Raw genomic sequence first — 22,236 nt, 5'->3', positions numbered from 1 at the left:
CTAAAGTAAAGACTAAATGAGCTGCTGTGGGAAGGAGGTCAGCACAGTTTCCACCAGAGGCTTGCTGTTCGCTGAGCTCGGCTCCCTGCATAATGCACGACAGTGGGCACCCCTGGATGAGGCTGACCCCCAACATCCCATTACATGTGCCCTTCTAGTGATGACAGGTCTGCTTAGGGAGGTGCATACTTAAGACACTGCCAGAGCTCACGCACAGAGCCAAGACAATGGAGTCAAGAGGATCAGCAGAAGGAGTTCTCAAGACTGGGGAAGGGTGGGGCAGGGAGATACTTTCCTGAAGCCTGGATCCCCTGTACCCGACCTGCCTGAAGGAACCTGACCCAGAGGGAGGGTTCGCAGCTGAGGGTGGCTGGCTCACCTCCGGTTACACTTCTCCTGGTACAGCTGGAGCTGGTTCTCATTGACAGTGAACTCCTTGACCAGGGCATCCCGGCTGGCATTGCGCAAATTCTGGTGCGTGTCGTACAGAAAGAGCTGGTTGTTGAGCTCCTCCTGCCGCCTCCGCAGCTGGCGACAGGAGGAGTAGAGCTCCTCTTCACTCTCCTGCAGAGGAGAGAACAGCCACTTGGTGACAGTGCCTTCCAAACCAGAACTGGGGCATCTAAGGTTGTGACAGGAAGGCGCACAAGGCGTGAGCTTTACAACTGGGGTTACTCCAGAAAACCCGGGGCCTATTCTAACCAAAGGTAAAACTCACAATTACTGATTCCTTTGGAAGCAAGCAGTTTTAACAACCCTTATTTAACAATCGAGGATGACCTTTTGGGGAAACTGAAATAACAAATGCATTGCTCACTGATCCTATTTCTTAACCAAGTCCATAGGTTTACATCACCTCTGGCCCTTCTCCAAATACACAGGGTCTAAATGGCTTGTGCTTCACATGGAATTCAACAGCCTATGAGGACAGAAAGGTAAGCAGGAGCCAGCGGACCATTTAAGATTCTGCAAGGGCCCTAAAAGCACAGTAACACAGAACAACATGAATGAACCTTGAAAGCAGGCTCTGTGACATGTCGGTTCTTTTTTTTTTTTTTTTTTCATTTTTTAAATTTAATTTTTAAATTTTTTTTTAAATTTTATTTATTTATATAAGCACTGGGTACAGTCAGAAGCGTGGGAGGGTGAGAGAATTCACCAGAGCGGGGAACAGAACAGGCAGACCAACGAAATACACTGCTGAGGGGAGCAGCAGACGAGACAGGAGAGGTCTGTGCGCCATGTGGGATCCTCGTTGGCAGCTGGGGATTGAACCGGTGCTGCAGAGGCTCAACCGCTGTGCCACCAGGGGAGGCCCATTTTTTTAAATTTTATATAAATTTTTTTACATCATTTTTCATTTTTGCACAATGTACGCATTTTCATCTTGGTTATAGTCCCCATACAATTCCCACCCCCCTTGTTTTGATCCTACTCCCTCCTCCCACCCTGTAGTGTGTCTCTAGTTTATAGTTACTTGTTGATTTTGATTTTCACTTTATTAGAAATAGTCTTTTTCCTGGTCCCTTATTTAGGTTTTCTAAATTCCTGCTATGAGTGAAACTATCTGGTATTTTTCTTTCTGACTTATTTCGCTGAGCATGATCCCTTCCAGCTCCATCCATGTTGCTGCAAATTGCATGAGTTTATCTTTTTTGATTGCTGAGTAATATTCCATTGTGTATATGTACCACATCTTCTTGATCCAGTCATCTATTCTTGGACATTTGGGTTGTTTCCATTCAGTTCTTAAAGATGACATACTCTATGATTCCTTGTATATGAAATGTCCAGAAAAGGCAAATTCATAGAAAGGAAATAGATTCATGTTTGACTGGGGTGATGGTGAACTTTGTGCAGACAGTTAACGGGAGTTTCTTTTTGGCAGATGAAATTGTTCTAAACTTAATCTCAGTGATGGTGGCACACACAGCTGTGTGAATATACTAAAAACTATCGAATTGTACACTTTAAGTGGGTGAGCTATGTATGAATTACCTCCATAAAGCTATTAACCTCCCTCCTCCCAAAAAAGAATGGCAGGGTAACAGTGCCCAGAAATGGGCATGACTCAGTTATACCCAGTAATGATGTCTTCCCCATCCCACCCTGTCTCTGGGCAGGTGACCAAAGGCCATTCAGAAGCATCTGTGAGACTTTGGTTGAAGCTCTTGGTAAGAACAGTTTCTTTTCTGGGGATCAGCTGATATGTCTAGTCACTAGTGGCCCCTTTGTTATGTACAGAAAGTTGGGACTGAATCCAACTGAGAGGGAAATAGAGAGTCTTTGGGTGAGCACCTGGATCCAGCCATGACTGAAACAAAATCTACCTGAAATATCTGAGTTTTCTGAACATAAACATTCTCTGTATTACACTTGGGGAAAAAAACCATTGTTAGGATAGCATGAAGATGTGCCCCCTTCCTAGTATCTTTAAAGAGAACTGGCTCTGGTGCAAGGCTGACCACTGAGGTAGGTCAGTCTGTTGGCTATTATGGACATGGAGTTATTCAAGTGAGAGGATCCAGTGCTATTAAAACATGTGCTGATATTTTTTTTTTTTTTGCTATTTTGTCATTTATTTTTACCTGAAAATGGACTCAGGTCATACCTTGCTCTGCAAAAACTTTTCCCCACTGTAACCACCTAACCAAACATCATGGGCATCCCACAGGCTAACAGGTGGAACGCTGGCTTTGCAGAGTGGGGAAACTACTGGAAGATGACTCTGGCCCCTTACAAAAGTGCAGAGGAGAAAACAGGCCTTTGTGAAAGAGTGGAGGTAAAATGGACAGTCCATGGTGACTCACTTGATGTACTGAGTGAAGCATTTGGGAAAGTCAGCAATGACCTTGCTTAAATCAGTGCCTTTCCTCAAGGAGACCAGCTCCCCTTGCTAATTAAGAATAGTCATCAATAAATGAACTCATTAAATGGAGGAAATTTTTCCACTTTAGTCATGATAAATGTTGGTATCATTAAAAGCAGGACCACCAGATATCATGTGCCTCCAGGTGTGATAAAATAGAAATCTCTGAATACCACCTATGAAACGTGCTTGCAAAAATATAAATAATAAACAATAAACAACCTGAATGCTAAAAAAAAAAGAATAAAGCAGAACAAAACAAGGACCCCATTTAAGTCTTCACACATGGCCTCTCTCACCTTCTGTCCACCTGGAACAAAAGAGTTCCTGTTGCTTTCAAATAGATGGTGTCTGCTATTCAGATCAAGTTCAAAATCCACCTTTTCTAAGGTGTCTGTCATTGCTGTCCTTTATCTTCTTTTCTGAATCCTAGAGCATTCATGGCTGTTACATAGTCTGGTCTTTAGTGCCCATATATGTATAGTGCCTACTTCTCTGTCATTGCTTCCTTGCGTTACATTCCTTCTTGCTGAAGTTAAGTACTACGGTAGTTCTTTCAGTGAAGCTTTATTGGTACCAAATGATCTGTCTTTGTATGTCTGAAAATACCTTCATTTTGCCCTCATTCTTGAATAGTGGCTATTAGGATATAAAATGTCTAGACTTAAGCTGTGTGTCTTAGCATTTTGAAGATTTTCTTCAGTCTTTAGGCTGTTATTGCTGTAAATGGGAGTGCTACTGTCACTTGTCAATCCTTTGTAGGTAATGTCTTTTTCTTTTATAATTTTCCCTTTATCTTGGGATTCTGCCGATTCAATAGAATGTGCCTGTATGTGGATCTATAGTTATTTATACTGCTGGATTTACAGTCTCTTCAAGGCTGGAAATTTCTCAACCATTAACATTTCAAAACTTTTTAAACCCTTTTCACATTTTTATCTTGCCTTGCTGTGTTCAAAGCAAATTCCACAACTCAAATTCCCCAAAAGAATCTTCAGATTTATTGGGCTGTCAGAAAAGTCATGACATATTTTTTCCATTTTCTTTTTTCTTTTTTTAAAGATTTATTTATTTATGCATACAAGAGCTGGGTACAGGCCAGAAGTGTGATGGCGAGAGCATTCACCAGAGACAGTGGGATCAGAACAGGCAGACTGAAACACACTGCTGAGGGGAGCAGCGGGCGAGACAGGAGAGGTCTGCTGCGCCATGTGGGTTGCTCCCTGGCCGACCCCTTGTGCTACAGAGGTCTCAGATTGCTTCACAGTGTTATGCTTAACCCCTTGCGCCACCAGGGAGGCCCCCTTTTTTTCCATTTTCTATGCAAAAATGCATCATGACTTTTCCAACAACCCAACACAATTCTTCCCTTAATTGTGTCCACTCCAGAATTTTTCCTTTTCAAAAAATATTTTCAGATCTATGGAGCAAATTCCCTTGCTTTTACATTTGCTAGCACTACTACTACTACTACTATTATTATTTTCCTCAAGTGTTTCAAAATTTTAATGTGCAGACTCATCTTGAAAAGGAAGTTTCTCCCCCTCCTGAGGTCTATAGGTTGGTTGTATCTGATTTCCTGAATGTTCTAAATGGGATGTTAAGTGCTGGCCCCAGGCCGGGTACTTAGGAATCCTGAACACCCTGCCTGTGTCTTGACTGCAAGGCAGGGTCCGCTTTGATCCCAGCCCCTAATCAAGCAGCTGACTGCTGGCCAGAGGCCTGGGCACTTGCCCAGGAAGGCAGGCTTGCACAAAATTTTTATGAAGCCAGTATAAGCAGACCTGACCCAAACTTATGATTTGAACGTGCAGTAAATACCAGTGCAAAAATCCAAAAGGAACGCCTGCATTACAGAAGCTCATAAACAATACAATCCTCCTGTGTTGCGCTAAGAAATTGGTGGTTCTGCTCTCATTAACATGACTACATCACACCTCGATGTCCTCAAGCCTCCCAGTATCTCTGCTGCTTGTTTCACATAGACTGTAGGAGAAACTACATGGGAAATGTGCCCACCCTGGTCCCCTGTCCTGGACCCCATGCCCTCTTTCTTGTTCACCCTCATTTCTTTACCCCTGTACATACCCTTTCTCTCTCCTATATCACTCCTTGCCATCTAAATACTAATCAATACTAAATACTATTCATTCCCATCAGCAGCATGCAGATAGATCTTAAAAGCTCCTCCACCCCATCCCCCTCCAGCTACAGATCCATCTCTCTTCCCATCAAATGTCCTTGAATGTCATGTGCTCCCCCTCAATGCATCATCTCCCGCTCACAGTTCAATTTTTAATTTCAGTTTTATTAATTATATATATATATGCATGGAATTGAAAGAGTCTGGAAATAAAACAAGATCACCTAAATCCAGACAGTCTCCTTGTTCACCACTCCCACCCATGATAATCTCTGCTTTCCAAAATCAATAGTTACTTTCTTTTATTTTTAACTTGACAGTTCTTTAAAAAAAGAAAAAAAAAAAGCTTATACTGCAAGTTGTGAGGTTTTCAGTTGTTAGGGATTATCTTCAGAGAGACTTGGCTAGTTTCCCTCACATACTCTGATCTTCTCCCGTGGAGATATAACCAAAAATGGACATAATCAATTTATGATTCTGCTGTCATTATTCCCACTTGAGCTCTTACTTCACCCCTACTTTTAGTTGAAGATATGTTACTACAATTATGTACATGTATTTATATAATGATGTATTTATTACATAGATTTAAGATGTGCGAATCCTTAGAGAACCTCTTTGGCAAAAAGTTTTACCTGCCCTGTGACAAAATCTGAATGGAGTTCATTCGTTTTATTTTTTTGCTTTTCTCCTCATGGATGCTTTTTCTTTTGTGTGTGTGCACTGAAATTTTAAGCTTGCAGAAACGTTGCAGTGATGGTATAGCGTTCTCATATACCCTCCATCGCCTGGCTTCCCAGGTCTACTTCCTGCCAAGCGCGAAACTATTAAATTACAAGTTCTATTTGGTTTTCACTGTTTTCCCACCCATGTCCTTTCTATGGTCCAACACCCAATCCTGGATCCCACACTGCACGTGGCTGCTTTGTCACCTTAGCCCCCTGTTTGGATCTGTGACATCTCCTGTCTTTCTTGACATTTATGAAAAGTACTGGTCAGTAATATTGTATATTTCCCCTCAATATGGTTCATCTGGTGTTTTCTCCTGCTCTGTTGAGGTCATACAGCTTGGGCAAGAATGTCACATAGGTGCAATGGCATGACTTCTCCCTGGTAGTGATGCTGTGATTTGGTCAAGAGGGTCTGCCCAGTTTATCCACTGTCCAGCCGCCATTTTTCTTCTTTCTATTTCCAGTTACTTTCTTAAAGGAAGACACTTTGAGACTATGCGAATATCCTCTTTCCCTCACACTAATTTTAGGATCCAGTGGCTAGGTCATACCTGCAGCAACCAATGGTGATTTCTAGTGCCCTCATCCCCTTTACATTTATTAATTCAAATTCTTCTGCAAAGAAGAGCTCTCTTCTCTCAATTAGTGCACAGTCATGTGTCCACGAGTGGAGAGTTTTATTCTATGGGTTCTAATCCAGCATCATGATTTTGCTGCTCAAACTGCTCCACCTTTGGCCACCAGGAGCTCCTTCAGGTTGGTGTCACATCCTTTTTTCTTAGTGGAACCTGAAGATACTTCAGGTTCATTTTATATGTATATATATATATATATTTTTTTTTTTTGCTCTATTTAGTAATTGACCACTTGTCTGAAGAACTCCAGTTACTTTCAATGGGGGAATTATAGTTAAAAAACAAGATCTGGGGGCTTAGGGGTGATCACTGCTAGCGGGTGCCTCTGGTTCTGGGCTTTCTCGGCAGACAGCAGGGTGTGTATGTACAGTAACTCATGCCAAACACTTATTCCTATCCACTTATTAGCGTGTGTGTGTGTGTGTGCGTGTGTATACATTTTTTTGAGTTTATACTAATGCCCTTGATTCCAACCAAACAATTTTGAGCAAGATTGGTGTATACTTCTTATTAGGTTGTTGCTTTATGTCGTCCTACTGGATTTGATACTTTCCCTTAAATAAGTCCTATACCTTCTTTAAACTTCTCCTAATATGCTGCTACAATTTTTGTCAGTATCATGAATGAGACTACCCATATGTCCTTATTTATCCTAGAATGAAGTGGTTAGACTTAATACAAGATTAACAAATCTTGTAGTCTTTTTTTCAAATATATAATCTGTAGTCACAAATTTATCTACTCATTTGGGGCTCAGTCAAAAGTAGCAAGAGCCTTGAGAGAAACTTGTATGTGATGATCCAGTGTGTGTGTTAGAAAAGGTCATTTTCACCTGTCCTCTGAGCTCACAGGCAAGCATAGGTGTTTAACTAGGAGACACACAGTACCTAAATATCAAACAAACCCATATAAAGATTAGTTGACTTAAAAAGTGTCAGAATTTGGAAGGTCTGGTATACTAAAAATCAGCAAGAACATATGAACACCTAATACGAACAAGCTTGATTTAATAAGAGATCTATGTATAATTTTGGGCCCTACAAGTTGATAATATAAACCATGAGCTTCTGTTTCTCAGAAACTTTATGAACTTGATAGTGTACGTGGTCACAAAGAATGTCCTAATGCATTTTTAAAATAATGATTTGAGGGCTTCCCCAGTGGCTCAGAGGTTGAACGCTGGGTTGTGAGGCTGCCTGCAGCCTCTGCAACGCCGGTTGTATCCCCGGCCGCCGGGTGAGGGTCCCACATGGCGCGCAGACCTCTCCTGCTGCCTGCTGCTCTTGCTACTTCTGACCTTAAATTTAACTTTGACTATAGCTTTTCCCTCCCAGTTTTTCCCCAATAACTCTGTCCTTCCTATTTCCATAACCTTTCCTCATTCATTCTATTTTGATTACTATACATTTTACTTTAATTTCTTTTATCTTTTTCCCAATTTTTACTCTCTTGGTCAGGTTTTTGTTTTTCTCCATGTTCTTTCAATTTGCCCCCACTTTTCAAGCCTTAAAGCAGTTACCTTCCGTTTTCAAACAATCCTAATAAAATCACTTTTTCTTCTAACATCAAAATGTCAGCATCAAATCCTCCCCTTGAAAGATGCTTTATAGCCAATGGATCCCCCAGGCATCAAAGTGGAAACCCTTTAAGACACCTTTACTTTCCCTCTCAACTCCAAGGCTTTGTTCACACTCGATTATTTTCAGTTCCAGATGACGAGGAATTTTCCATTATAGCATATTTCTTCAGTTTCAAGAATTCTTATGACACTTAACAGCCTAACATCTTTGTCAGATTATCATGCCACATACTTCAGTAACTGTGCCACAAATTTTATTCTACCCACCTCTTCATCTCCCTACCTAGAAATTTCTCTTCTAGTAAGTTTCCATTGGTTCAGGTGCTTTCTCAGGGTTTCTAAAATCATCCACAGTACATGTTCGCTGCCTTGGCATGTGGGTGGTTGGACACGTAATTCTTCTGTCTCAGAGTCTGTTGTGTAGCTTCCAGTGCTGCGGGACAAGTCTGGCCTTAGACTCCCATGACTTTCTCTGTAGATGACAGTATGTTGGGGAAGTCTGGGGTTCTTTATTTAGCCTCAAAGTAAACAAAAGTAATGGCTAGGAAGTGGGCATCTGTTTATTTCATGTTTTCATCCCTTCAGATATCAAGGGGATGGTTCCCTACTGGCCAATTCATTTGTAGCATCCCACCCCTCTGTTCCACTTTGTCCTTTCGGGATGTGCTAGCATGAGGCTCAGAGGACCAATGACAGTGCCTCCCCTTTTCTTTCCTGATCTCCAGCTCATGATGGTAAATGCTCAGGAGTTAGAGACTTTTTGTCCATGTGTCCTTTGGGTCACCAATGTAGATCTCTTTGTTAATACGCTGAATTCTTTTAATTCCCCAAGTCAGTTTTGTTGCACAGCCCACAAAGTCTTAGTGCTCTGTCTGGATATCCCTGGAAGCTGTTATGACTGAGGGTTGTCATTAGGTGCTTCCGCCAGCCCTACTCAATGATTACAGCAGGGACCCTCGGGCTTTCTGAGTGCCAGTGTCCCTCCACCACGTGCTCATGGTTGTGTGTGCTCAGTAGTCAGGTGCAGTCGTTGGATGTTAATGGGAGACACATCAGCTTCTGCTCCTTGGAGCCAGGACTGAGCAAACATGAGCTGTTGTGGCACAAGGAGGGTCTTTCTCTCGGTCTGTATAGAAATCTTCCGTAACCTCGAAACCAGGACAGCTCAGCTCTTGATGCAGCTCCCCTCCAGAACCTCAGGCTTCTGCTGTGTGCTCCATAGCCCTGCTGGCTGAGCCCATCCCTGAAACAGCAGCATCCGGTCTTCCCACTAAGTCATCATCCTCACCCCATCTTAGCTCCACTCAGCCCCAAGTGAAGCCCAGACCATCCAGGACCAGTACTCAAAGATCCTGGGGCAGTGGTTTTCTCAAAGTTCCCCTGCTTCCTGCTGGCCCAATTCTTCTGACTCTCACAGTTTCAGATCATTTGGGTAGAAGCTCTTTTCGGTGCATGGCAAGACAGGATATAATACATCAACTTAAACTATTTACTTTCAGAAAACAATTCATGTGTTTTGAGATAGATGTCGGTGATTTTTTTTCCTCTTTGATCTATTATTCCATTACTAAATATCTAGCCTCAGGAAATCCAGTTTAATCAAAAAATGTTATATGAAGACCCTCATTATTTATAAAGTAAAATATGGCAAACCACCTAACTGTCCATCACTGAGAGGATGGCTAGGGACCCATCCCTGGTGAACCAGGCATTGATGGCTTTGAAAGTCATATAATAACATGGAAAAATGCTTCAAAGTCACCAGTGCAGTGAATAAAGGACATACATTCATGTGTATTATGTGAACCCAAATAGGAAATATGCAAAAAATTGCCAGGCAAGGGAAATACACCAAAATGCCAAGCATGATAACATTCAGGATGTTTAAAGGGATTTTTTCACCCCCATCTGCCTGTTTTTCTTCTACTTCTCAAAGTAAATATGATAGGCAATAAAATGTAGTTTAAAATACTCTCTATAAGCCATCTACACAGCTTACAGAGTCAAAGACTGAGAATTGATCAGGTCATTGTACCATGTAAATGGTTTCTCCAGAAAGGGTTTAAAGTGATATTGATGGTTTTCTGGGACTTTAAACTCTGTCTTAGCAAATGTTTTGAGTCAACATCCCCCCAACCTTCATTGGACTGATCATTTGCTCAAACAAGTCTTTCCTGAAGCTGTTGAAGAGAACATCTCCCTGGCATCACAGAGGACATGGGGATAAGGAAGGTCTATGGTTCACAACCCCAGAGACCCCACGTGGCAGCAGGGGCAGAGGGCCCCACACCACCTGCAAGAGGCATAAAGCCAGGGACAGGTGGGCACTTATGAGCTGGCGAAGCAGCAGCTGGAGCTAGATCTGCCCATTCAGACAGCTTTCCGGCCAGAGAGCAGCTAGCTGTGTGGGCGTCATGGATCCACTGGGAACCCCTCTCTCTCCCTACACTACAGTGGCATCCCCAGCAAGGAAGTCACATCTGGGTGAACAATGTTCTCTGTCTTTTAAATTTACGCTTTTCTCTAGGCGTCACCAGTGACAACCATTTCAATTCTGTGTAACATTTCTGGGTCGCTAACAGCAGCGTCACATGGCAGTGTCTACTTCAACACAGTCCTGCACCCTCTGAAATGGATTTGACCCCTTCGACGTTGCAGGAATGTCTGCAGATAGGCTCTGTGTACACACCAAAGCTGCAGTCCCTCCTTGGCCACTGAATCCAGACCCTTCGGTGGCCTGGATGAAGCCAAGGGGCTGCAAGTGAATCTATTGTGGCCTTTTGTGGGAGGACCGGGTTCTACAGTGTTACCACCCCCCTAAATTAGAAAATTAATCCCACTAATTCCATACCTGGGAATTGATCCTAGGGAAATAATTCTGAATTTAAAAAGGAAAAGGGTTACCCCATGAAGATGTTCATGAGAGCCTTATTTTAAGTGGATTCTATCTAAATGCCCAACTTGGGGGAATGATTAATCTATGGTCGATTCACTGGTGGAAAAATCTGTCATTTACATGCTAATGAAGACTAGGTAATAGTATGGAAAGTGTTATAATTCTGATCTTAAACCATGGTTGTCAACCAGGTTGCTGCCAGGGGACATTTCACAATATCTGGAGATTGTCACGGTTAAATTAAATGGGGGAAATGAGGGTTTCTGGCATCTGGCAGGGAGAGGACAGGATGCCACTAAACACTGACAATGCACAGGACGACCCCCAACCCAAAGGATGACCCAGCCCCCCAAGTCAAGAGTACCATGAAGTTTAAGAAAAAACAAACATGCTTTAAAGAATGAACATGTATTATGATGACACTTAGAGAATGCACTGGTCCAGGAAAGGAAGGATGCATAGAGTGTAGATTCTACAATAACTATGTGCCTGTCTCCTCCCCCAAGTGACAAATCTACACTTTTCATACAATCTGGTCAGTGGTTTTATATTTTCTAAGCATTTGTGTAAAATGAGCCTGAGTTTTTCAATGGGCTTACTAATGACCTCAGATACCATTATTAGTAATGGGATGATAAATGCACAGTTCATTCTAAAGCAGGAGAAATCTAAGACTTGTCTCCTCCACTAGGACTTGCTGACAGACTCATTCGCACTGGTGAGGGGAGGAATCTGTATAAACTTGCATGACCGAGCATTTCCATCACAGGAAGAGAATCCTGAAAGGTGATTTTTTTTTTTGTTCCACAATTTAACGGTTCAAGTGAAAACTATAATTTTCATATAGACATTACATTTATCTTGACAGAGGCTAAAGAACTAACATTTAAAATCTGCTTCGAAATGGAAAACTTTCCATTATCCCTCCCCTCATCCTTTTAAGACACAATTTTGTCATCAGGAACTTCCTATACCAACAGAAAGTGCCGTTGGCTGTCCCCGAGCCCCTACTACTATGTTCTTTTAACTCTCTACTTTCTGTTTTTATTACTTTATCTGTCTGTCCTTATTTTTGCATCCTCTTGCATCTTGATGCTTCAAAGCAAAAAACTACCAAGGTTGCAAAAACTGAACATCAAGGCAGAGAGCTGTACATAAAAGCCTGTCACACCCGCCTCTGGGTGCAGAGGCACCCAGCGGCTATCCCTGTGGCTGGTGTGTGGTGTGTGTGTTACTTGTTGAGGTGATTTTGGTTTGTAACACAGTATAACCAATGGGTGGTCCTACCATACCCAACACCAAGGCACCCATAAACTTCCCTCACAGTCCATTGGGTCCCCCTCCCCTTAGACTCCCTGTCCCTGGTTTCCCTCTCTGGTAACCTAAATGCTCTATTTTTGTTTCTGCTTTTTGTCATTTCATTTGTTCTGTTTCTCTATATTCCACATGGGAGTGAAATCATCTGGTATTTGTCTTTCTCCTTTTGACTTGTTTCATTTAGCATGATCCCTTCCAGTTCCATCTTTGCTGCCAACTATGGCTGTTCAACAGTATCCCCTTCTCCACTGGATGGTTCTCAGAGAGCACCAGGATGAGAAAACAAGATTCCTACTCCTCCAACAAGCCCACATCAGCCCACTGGTTTTCCCAAGTTATCGCAAGAGATGGGGATGACCACAGACGCAACACATCCTGCGTTTTAGACTAGAAAAGATCTTCAGAGGTTGTACTGGCTACACATGGGGCCCTACAACATATACCAAGTAATTTCGTTCTACTGGACAGGGTGGCACAAAGACCCCGAAGTTCCAGAATCACAAGAACTATCCAGTTCTCCCATCATCAAACCCAAGATGTTGGCACTGTGTCCTTAACCCTTATCTCACCCTCTTTCAAAGGCCAGGCCTTTCCCCCTGCCCAAGCCTACCATCTGGTTAACCAAAGGAAAGACTGTGTCTGCATAAGGATAGGACAAACCAAAAGAAGCAAGAAGCAGGTTGCTTCAGCAGAGACCGGTTAAGGGAGTACCACTCACAACGGAAGTTGGCATCCATGCATTTCCGTCCCCAGGACAAGCCACAACAAGGCCTCAGTGGATGCTCTCAGACCTTGGGGAGGGATTATTACCAAAGACCAACAGGTGGCAAAAAGCTCCCAGGAAGGGTGAGCTTTTCTAGAAGAGCAACATCTTACATGGCTTTCACTGAAACGAAGCTGTGAGGAACTTTCCAAAGCTTCACCCTTTGTAACCACATAACCTACTCACAGATGCTTACAGCATTCTTTATCAAGGAAAGATGCTGGCAGGGAAAACCTGGGGCCTCTGGGGAAGTCTGTAGCTAGAAGGAGTTCTTTTAGGATGTGGCTTCTTTGGCCAGATCCTTCTCGATGGGTTGAAGTGCATCAGCCAACGGTACACACAGCCCTCTCCAACCACCAGCAAACACAGCTCAGGCACACTGGGATGTTTCTCCACTCACCAGGACTGGCCGCATCTCGCAGAAAACCAGGAGGGAAGCCAGCTCAACATCTTCACTGTACCCATTCTTCAGAGGGACTGACCTAAACCCTGTAGCAGATGGAAAAACAACAGAGACAGGAGATAAATGTCAGGCCTCAGCTTTCTCACGTGAGCCAGGTCAAGGAGCACAGAGGTCAGTATCCAATGCAAGGGCGGGGGTAGAGGAGGAGGTGTGGGGGCAGACTTTCTAGAAGCCAGAGTTCCCATCCTGATGTTTAGAGAGGGGGACTCCAGAAGGTAGCCTTGACTGGCAGGTCCACACGGAGACATCAAAAATACCTGCCACCTAGAAATGCAAATGACTCACTCAGAAGAAATTAAAACCCTCAGAGTATTACACATTGAACTCAGCATGACTGCAGACGAGGTTCAATTCCTAAAATATGCTCGAGGCCAAGAGATGTGCAGAGGGAAGGAGGCTTCTATGCTGTCCCCACTGAGGCCTTTACTGAGCTAGGACAGGGTGGGTTTCGCGGTTGAAGATTCCCGGTGTGGGGAGAGCTCCTGGTCCTGGCTGTTCACGGCCACCTCAAATTTCCCCCTCCCCCCCAGAAAAGCTATTCCCTATTTAGGCCCATAGTCACCGAAATGTTCTTTTTATTGGGGTAGGATGCTGTAGAGAAATGTTTCAGGCTGCACGTCCCAAAGGTTGCTTGGTTTGCTTGTTTTAATGAGGTAGGATTGAAAAAGGAAAGTCTACATGAAAGTCTGGACCCCACAAACTTACAAACCCTTTCTCCAGAAGGAAAGACTGCTTTCAGTATCAGTCCCCAGACGGCACATGCCTCTGTTTAACCATGAAGGACCATGCCCTTAGCTGAGCGGTTCTGAACCTCACAGTGTCCATCTCAGTCTTGTCTCAGAGCCATCACATGCCTCTTGCTTGTCTCCAAAGCTTCCTCTGGCACCCCCATCCGTCAGTCTCCAGGTCCCCTTACCCTCTCTTCTGTGGCCTTTACATAACCGCTCCGAGTCTCACTGCTGAGGAGGAGACTGGCATGCTTGCCCACTTTGTAAACAGTTCTCCCTCCCACAAAGGGAATTACATTTCAAACATTTTCTTCAAAAATTTTCAACCACACTGCAGAGCGAGAAGTATATAACAAGGACACTGTCACCTGGGTCTACCACTAACCTCTGACTCTATTGGTTTTATGACGTTTGTTAATTGTGTGCACGATACATGGACTTGCAAGATGACATCTGGACTCTTCCCGCTAAAGAGCTCAGCAGGTGTCTCATTCACCTGACTCAGCTTGTGTCCTGGGGTGACAATGACATGCAGAGAAATGACCACCCACAACTTTTCACTCACACCTGTCAGTGTCCAGGTTGCCTAAGTGTGTCCTCTGCTTCTCTTCAGCCTGAGCTTGTGGGACATGTAATCCCTGAACAGCGCACATGAGGATGCACATCGGTCCTGGAATACTCGGGTGACAGTCTGGGTCCAAGAGGAGGATTTGGGGGCACTTCTCTAGAGAAGCTTCCTGACCCGGTGCTCCCCTTACAGGTGATGTGATCTGTGTTGTTGGTCTGGTTGCTGTTGGCTTTTGCCTGGATACCCTCTCAACTCTTGTGGGCTAGCCTAGTGCTTCTCCTGTTTGTTTGTTTTTTTAAGATTGATTTATTTATGCATACAAGAGCTGGGGTGCAGGCCAGAGATGCAGGGGAGTGAGAGGATCCACCAGAGACAGAGTGGGGAACAGAACAGGCAGACTGACGAAATACACTGTTGAGGGGAGCAGCGGGAGAGACAGGAGAGGTCTGCTGCACCATGTGGGTTGCTCCCTGGCAGGCCGGGGATCAAACTCGTGCTGCCAAGGCTGCAGATTGTGTCATAGTGTGGTGCTTAACCCCTTGTGCCACCAGGGAGGCCCACTTCTCCCGTTTTAGTGTAGATGGGAACAACTGGTGGCTCTTACTAAAATGCAGGTTGCACCTGGCTGGCTGGCTGGGGACCACCTGAGATCTCATCTGTGGAGAAGCAGTCAGTCTGGGTATCAACTGACCATTAGAATGTGTTGGGATGTGGGAGCCCTTTGGGGAGGGCCAGGTAGCCCTCTGGCACTTGGTTCTGAGCCGAGAGGGAACTCTGGCATATAACTCCAGACCTCGAGACTTGAGTTCCGTCTCAAGTCCATGACCACTCCAGCTCCACGTACCCTCCTTGCTGCCCACATCTCATTTTTCTCAAGTCTTTGTGTATATTGGGATTCAGAACTAGAGTGTGGGTCTGTCTTCATTCATATTGGTTTAGGTTGTGTCAGAGCAAAGGGAAATGGAAACATCTTTGGAAGAAAGAGCAGAGTCTTGGCTGAGGAGGGCTGGGGAAGGCCAGAGGAGGCCTGCAGAGGAGGGGCAGGGGAGGGAGTCCCAGCTCCAGTCCTATAGGTGTGTGACCTTGAGCAAGTTAATTAACATCTCCAGGCCTCCAGTGCTCATGTTTAAAAAGCAGAGATGCTAAAACGCTGTGAGGATTAAAGGAGAGAGTTTAAGGCACCTCACATAATAAATGCTGCTTTCCCCGCCTTCCTTCCTGGGTTCCAGCTGGCTTAAAAGCTTATGTACATCCCTAATGACAATGGGCAGTTTTATTTTCAAGTTCAGAAGACCCCACCGCCATGCCTTATCCACAAAGGGATTGTTCATTTTATTTCATTCTGCCCATGAATGTGGATGTGCCAGGTGTCATCCTGGAGGTTTTGTTCTTTGTATTTTAAATCCCCAAGCTAAGTCACAGCCTTCTGCAGATGAATTGACACAAGGCGGTGGTGGATGAGGTGCGGGGCTCATCCCCTCTGACATTCTCCAAGCCTTTGGGAGGGATTCACAGCTCGTACCCCTCATCCTTAGAAACCACCTGGCAAGGAGGGCGGCACATGAGCCACCATGGGTGCAGAATGAGGCTGGTGGAGGGGTTAGGAAAGCGTGGGCACAGTTACCCTAAAAATATCTGCCTGAAGCCTTATCTACTCAGCTAATTTAAGAGACAAGTTACAAAGCAAGGGCTGCAGCTATAGTGCTGGCGTTCCCAACCCTTATAGGATGGGCAAGCCAACCAGGAGGGCTGCCAAGTATCAGACCTCTGGGATTCACACATAAGTTATAAAGATGGATATTTCTGGAGTGATAAAAAAAAAATTACTTAAAATTTCTCAAGTGCTTGTCTAATTAACTAACCTGCTTCAGGAACTTGTTTCCTCGATGGCAAGTGGCCCCTTAGCCCAGCTCTGTTTTATCAAAGGGTCATCTAAGGAGCCAGGTGACCAGGTAGCTTCCTGGGCCTCACCCCTGAGGAATCAGCATCCTGGGATGGGCCTGGGAACCTGAATTTTCGAACCCCGGCCCCGAATACCTCTGTTAGACAGGTGTTCAGTGATAGAAATTTAGGGAATATTTGTTATGATCCACGTTTAATTTTTTTCTAAACAACCAAGCAACATCTCCAAACAACACCAAGAGGAAAGATAGGAGAGTATACAGATCACCCAAATGAGTGCTTTTTCTCATGAAAAATGGTTCCTAAAAAACAGGGAAACAGTGACCTCGTGAGGAACCGAGAAGGATATATGGTGTCAGCCATCAAAAGTCACTCTGGAAAGGGGAATAGGGAATTCAGCACAGAGGGAAGGCCTGACTGCAGGACACTGTACAAAACTCCAGTAGGAAAGTCCAGGCAGTCCCTTGCTTTGTAACTGTGCCCGTGGGGTGAGGATGGCCACGGTGACATGGCAGTGACTTGGAGAGGTGGCCTGGAAGCAGCACCCAGCCAGGGGGGGTTGCCCTCACTGCCTCCAAGGGGCTCAGACTCAGTCTGGGGATTCTTCAGCACTGGTCACAAGACCCAGCTTGGTTTCTGGCAAACACAAAATGACCCATCCCAAACCATAAAAGATTTGTGTTTTATTCAGCTTGGAGGAAGTAAAGCAACCATCCCAATTTTATAAAAGGAGAAAGACGAAGCTTTGAGGGCATAAGTAACTTGCCCCAGATGGTTCAGGAGAGGCCGATCTAACTAAGATGGTGACTCACCCTGATTGCTCAGGCCCTTTGCACAGCGCCGCCGGGCCAGCCAGGGCAGGGGGCCCTCCCGACTTAAGCCCCTGGCCCTGCCTGAGAGAGGCATACAGCTTCCAACCTTTCAAAAAGAAACACTATGGCTGGTGGCCCAACTGTGAAGGGCTTAGCACCCCATCTTGCCCCCTCTCTCTGGGCCCCAGGCTCAGTGCTGGGCCCCGCCCCCGCTCTTGGGAACCATGGGCGTGGCTGTGCAATCCTCCCTAGGTTTTGCAATGACTTCATACAAACCAGGACAAAGGCTATTTTAGAGGACGATTCTAGCCCAAATGGAACACCTTAAAGTGCCCCTTTACCTGATTTGATTCCTTTAATGGGGTAAGTGGCATGAGCCAGAAAGTTGGGATCGCTGAACATATCTTCCTCATAAACCACAAAGCGCAGAAATGCCAGGTTTGGGTCGTAAATCTCAAATGTCACCTTTTCCTGTGTTGACGCCCAAACAGGGCTGAGACCATTGTCATCTGGAAGGAGATCAAAGCTCATTAGTTGCCCCGCTTGTCCTGTAGCCTCCTGGTAAAACCATCCCTATATCCTTGGGCTTCGACTCGCCTTGGCAACCATGTAAACACGTGTTTATGCCAAGTGCTGAGAAAATCTCAACCATCATTTTTCTAGTAAGCAACCCTGGTAAAGTTGGACTGGCCTGGCCCTCGGTGAGCAGGGGGAGAACACCTCCCCCTTTATACATCTCCCACCTCCCCTCCCTGGGACAGGACAGGAGGGGAGGTAGATGGCAGAGCAGGAATAGGTGGGTTTGAAAGAGAAAAGGGGACAGGACATGGGGACCATATCTCTGATTGGGGGGTGCAAGGCGCTGTGCTGAAGCAGAGCTGCTCTCTGCGTATCTCTGCTCATTAAGTATCAGGTATATCGGGGAGAACCCCCCACCCCCACCCCCAGCACCACAGAGCAGGGAGCAACAGCGTTGCCTGTGGCTCCCGACATGAGCCATAGGCAGAGAAGGTCGCCTTGGGTACCCACTGTGTAATCCAACTGTGTAATCACTGGCCCTTTGTTTTGCCTCCCTGAGCTGAACCAGGACAAGGGGATGGTGGCAAAGACTAGAGAACGACAGCTTGCCTGCAACCAGCTCCCTGAGGAATGGCCTGCCCAGCGTGCAACCCAACTCACTTGACAACGGAGAGGAAAGGGTCCGGGCAACTTACTCACAACTGTTGTCTTAAACTTATTGTTGTCATACTCGGCTCCACATATTTCCACCTCCACAAAGGGACAAGCGATGCTTCGTCCAAGTTTGGGAAGATGGCGAGCGCCCAGCACCTAGGACGGCAAAGGATAGGCGCTGGGATTCCGGCCACCCGTAAGTGCTAGCAAGTTCCCTGGCGGGGCTGGGAGGTCTAACCACGAGCTCAGGTTGGACTCTACAGTCAGACCTGGGAGTTCCCAGTCAGCCTCGATTTCTCTACTGGAGACATCCAAACGGCCATCTGCTGGGCTACCACCCAGCTGTGGACCAGGACGGGGGCTGAGGGTTAAGGAGGAGGCAGGACAGGAGCTCCCATGTCATCAGAATCAATGGTGTGTGGGGGGGGGGGGGGCGCCTCACCTAAGCACACAACAATCGCACTCCTGCCCAGAGGCACCCCCAGAGACAGATCCCTCACTGTCTCCCAGCTTCAGGAAACGATGGGAAAGATGTGTGATATTCTTTCTGCAACCAGTTTTTTTTTCCCAAGACCTTTTTTATTTAATGTTTCATTTTTACTTCCTTAATCTTATGAGACAGGCAATTCATTTCTCTACTTTCCACAGTTTCCCAAAAGGCACGCACAAAACTCTCACAAAGAGTCCGTGCAGTCTCTGAAAGCTGCATGAATTTTAATAAGGCTTCATCCCTAAAACTGACCCCTGGGGAGACACGCTCTCTGGTCCCTAAAGCCTAAATGGCCAGTTTTCCACAGGTTTGATTTGGCCAGAAATCAACCTTGCTGGGACCGCAGAGTCAGCTGAGCCTGTTTTCTCACCAACCACCCCCACCCCCAATGGATGAAGGGGAGGTGATCAAGACAGTCTGGGGGGCCATCCCTCCCCACTTCTCCCCTGCAATGGCCCTGGAGTGCACTGCGAACAGGCACCCTCCCAAGGCCTCCCTGGCTCCCAGGGCAAGGGTGGGGAGCATGCCATTAACATTTTTCAACTTTTTTATTTTCTTATATCATGGTTCATTTTGGTACAGTAATAGGTTTCTCCCCTTAGGTGGAGTCCCCACAGTTCTGCCACCGCATCACCCATGAACCATCACCACAGTCCCTTGTGCTCGGCATCCCACACCATATGCCTGTCATCTGGGGTCAGCTTGCGAGTTTTGTCTTTTTTCCAGACCCTTTGTTTGGTTTCTCTATAGTCCACCTATAGGTGAGACCATCCGATATTTATCTTTTTTTTTTCTAGCTTATTTCAGCTAGCATGGGCCCGTCTGGCTCCATCCACGTTGCCACAAGTGGCGTGAGTTTGTCTTTCCTGCTCACTGAGTAGCATTCATTGTGTACACAGCCCACAGCTTCTTGAGTCACTCATCTGTTGGGGGGCGCTTGGGCTGTCTGCATCGCGTGGCGTTACCTTGACGGTCAGCGTCATGAGGATCTTGCGCTGGCTCTCCGGCGGCATGGGGTCGTGCTTCTCCGCCCTCATGCTCTCCGGCTGGAGGACATAGCCCGTCCGCCCATTGAGTGAAAACAAGGCATGATTCACCTGCATGTACTTATCTGGGGAGGAAGGTACAGAGTCTTTAGGCATGAAGAGGCAGGTCTTGTGGCCCAGAAGGCACTGTGGGGTGGGGGTGGGGGGACAAGGACAAAAACCCAAGGACAAAAACCTGAACCATGAAAAAAATGAGAAGCTACACAAAGCTAAAAATGTCTATGTAGAAAATATTTCTTTAAAAGCTGATGTGCTGTGGAAAGAAAAATGCTTTTAACTCAATGACAGGAAACATATAAATTTAATAAACATGGATGCTATTGTTACAGGGCAGGGAGCGGGGCAGCCCAGACCCCGCAAACCCGCCTACTCTAAATGGGTTCTGCCATCCGCCACATCAACACAAAACATTTAAGACTTTCAAACCTGGAACTTTCCTTTTCCCTGGGGCCCACCCTGTTACACTAGGAATACCCAGGTGCCATGAAAAAAGGCGGGGTAAGAAGCAGGGACAGACAGGTCACAGGAAAGAAAAGGCAGCACTCCCTCAACACGCCCTGGCTTGACGGGCAGTGAAGGCGGGGGCGGGTGTGGAGCTACAGCAGCCCCGGGAGCCACCTCCAGGCCGCCACGTGGCTGGCTGTCTCCTCAGAGGCCACCTACACATGGCCAAGCTGATCAAAACTACCAGAAGATTTTGATTTTTACTTTATTATAGTCTCTTTCCTGGTCCCTTATTTAGGTTTTCTAAATTCCTGCTATGAGTGAGACCATCCGGTATTTTTCTTTTTCTTTCTGACTTATTTTGCTGAGCATGATCCCTTCCAGCACCATCCACGTTGCTGCAAATGGCATGAGTTTATCTTTTTGATTGCTGAGTAATATTCCATGGTGTGTATGGACCACAGGACTATATTAAAAGACTGGGCGTCCTGGTGGTGGGTGTGGTGCTGTAACATGAACTGAAAAAGGGGCTTCTGTATATCTAGTATAACGTGGTATACCAATGTTATCTCAAAAAAATAAATCAATACAAAAAAAAAAAAAAAAACCCAAAGCTACCAGAAGAGCAGCGGAGAGGGGACATCAGGCAGCACTGATGTGCCTGACGTCTGAAGTGACGCTCAGGTACCCCTTGCAGGTACCGTGACAGAGGGTGGTGCCAGCCGCACTAGGGAGGAGAAAGGGCTGCAGGGCCTCGCAGGCCACAGCAATGGTGGTGCTTCCGGGGAAGCTACAGACACAGCAAGACTCAAAGTGGCTCAGGAAGACACTGAAAATGACTCCTGAAGAATGGACTTCAACAATGGAAGGGGAGGGAGGAGGAGAAGAGGGGGAAATGGGGGGGAGAGGGAAATGGAAGGAGAGGAGGGTACAGCAGGCAGTGGGGAGGAGGGCAGGGAGAGTACAGGGAAGAGGTTGGGGAGCAGAGAAGGGGAGAAGAAGGAGGAGAGGAATGGAGGGGAGAGAAGGAGGGGTGGGGTGGAGAAAGCAGGAGGAGGGGAGATAGGAGGGAGGGGAGGGGCAGGAGAGCGGTGAGAGGAGGAGGTAAATGGGGTGGGGAAGGGAAGGCGGAAGGTTGGGAAAGAGGCAGGAGGGAGGGAGAGGAGGAAAAGGGAGGGGGAAGGGGTGGGGGAGGGGCAGGGAGGTGGAAAGAGGACAGGAAGGGATGGGGAAGGGAGAGGGAGGGAGGTGAGAGGGAGGGAAAGGGATGTGGGGAATGGGTGAGGGGGGGGAGGGTGGAGAGGGTGACAGCAGGGAGGGAGGGACAGAAGAGGGAAGGACTAAGGGGTTGTGAGGGAGAGAGAAGGGGAGGAGGGGAAGGTGTGAGGGGGAGGGAGGGAAGGTGGAGAAGGGTGTGAGGAGGGAGGGAGGTCGGGGAAGAGGACAGAAGGGGATGTGGGGGAGAGGGAAGAGGGAGGGTAGAGAGGGGCTGCAGGAATGGGAGGAGTAGGGAAGGGGTGGAGGACAGGGGAGGGGAGTGGGGAAGGGTTAGAGGGGAGGGAGGGAAGGGGGTGCGGAGAAATGGGTGGAAGGGGAGATGGAAGGGGAGGGGAGAGAAGGGTAGGAGGGAGGGGATGGATTGGGGTGGGAGGCAGGTCAGGAGAGAGGGAAGGGGTA

At 46.3% G+C, this 22,236-nt stretch overlaps 1 protein-coding gene and 1 long non-coding RNA gene across 2 annotated transcripts in view; one reads left to right on the top strand and one right to left on the bottom strand.

The window, feature by feature from the left end:
* The window catches only part of LOC129146065 (uncharacterized), a 36,333-nt gene extending 20,729 nt beyond the window's left edge, over positions 1-15,604 (top strand). Inside the window, exons 3-5 of the long non-coding RNA XR_008552436.1 lie at positions 11,545-11,639; positions 12,355-13,507; positions 14,738-15,604. This is a non-coding gene — a long non-coding RNA (uncharacterized LOC129146065). The remainder of the gene's footprint in view (positions 1-11,544; positions 11,640-12,354; positions 13,508-14,737) is intronic.
* PLCG2 (phospholipase C gamma 2) overlaps positions 1-22,236 on the bottom strand; it is a 152,454-nt gene that overhangs the window by 4,217 nt on the left and 126,001 nt on the right. The window contains exons 29-33 of the mRNA XM_037516225.2: positions 20,035-20,180; positions 18,621-18,735; positions 17,748-17,915; positions 13,334-13,422; positions 380-564 (exon numbers count right to left, since the gene is read on the bottom strand). Coding sequence (XP_037372122.2) covers positions 380-564; positions 13,334-13,422; positions 17,748-17,915; positions 18,621-18,735; positions 20,035-20,180 — 703 coding nt within the window. The remainder of the gene's footprint in view (positions 1-379; positions 565-13,333; positions 13,423-17,747; positions 17,916-18,620; positions 18,736-20,034; positions 20,181-22,236) is intronic.

This window comes from Talpa occidentalis, unplaced genomic scaffold, assembly GCF_014898055.3.
Source record: "Talpa occidentalis isolate TD23 unplaced genomic scaffold, MPIMG_talOcc4v2.1 talOcc4.17, whole genome shotgun sequence".
Lineage (NCBI taxonomy): Eukaryota > Metazoa > Chordata > Mammalia > Eulipotyphla > Talpidae > Talpa > Talpa occidentalis.
Note: the sequence above shows the minus strand (reverse complement) of the source record. Positions and strands in the feature narration are given on the sequence as shown.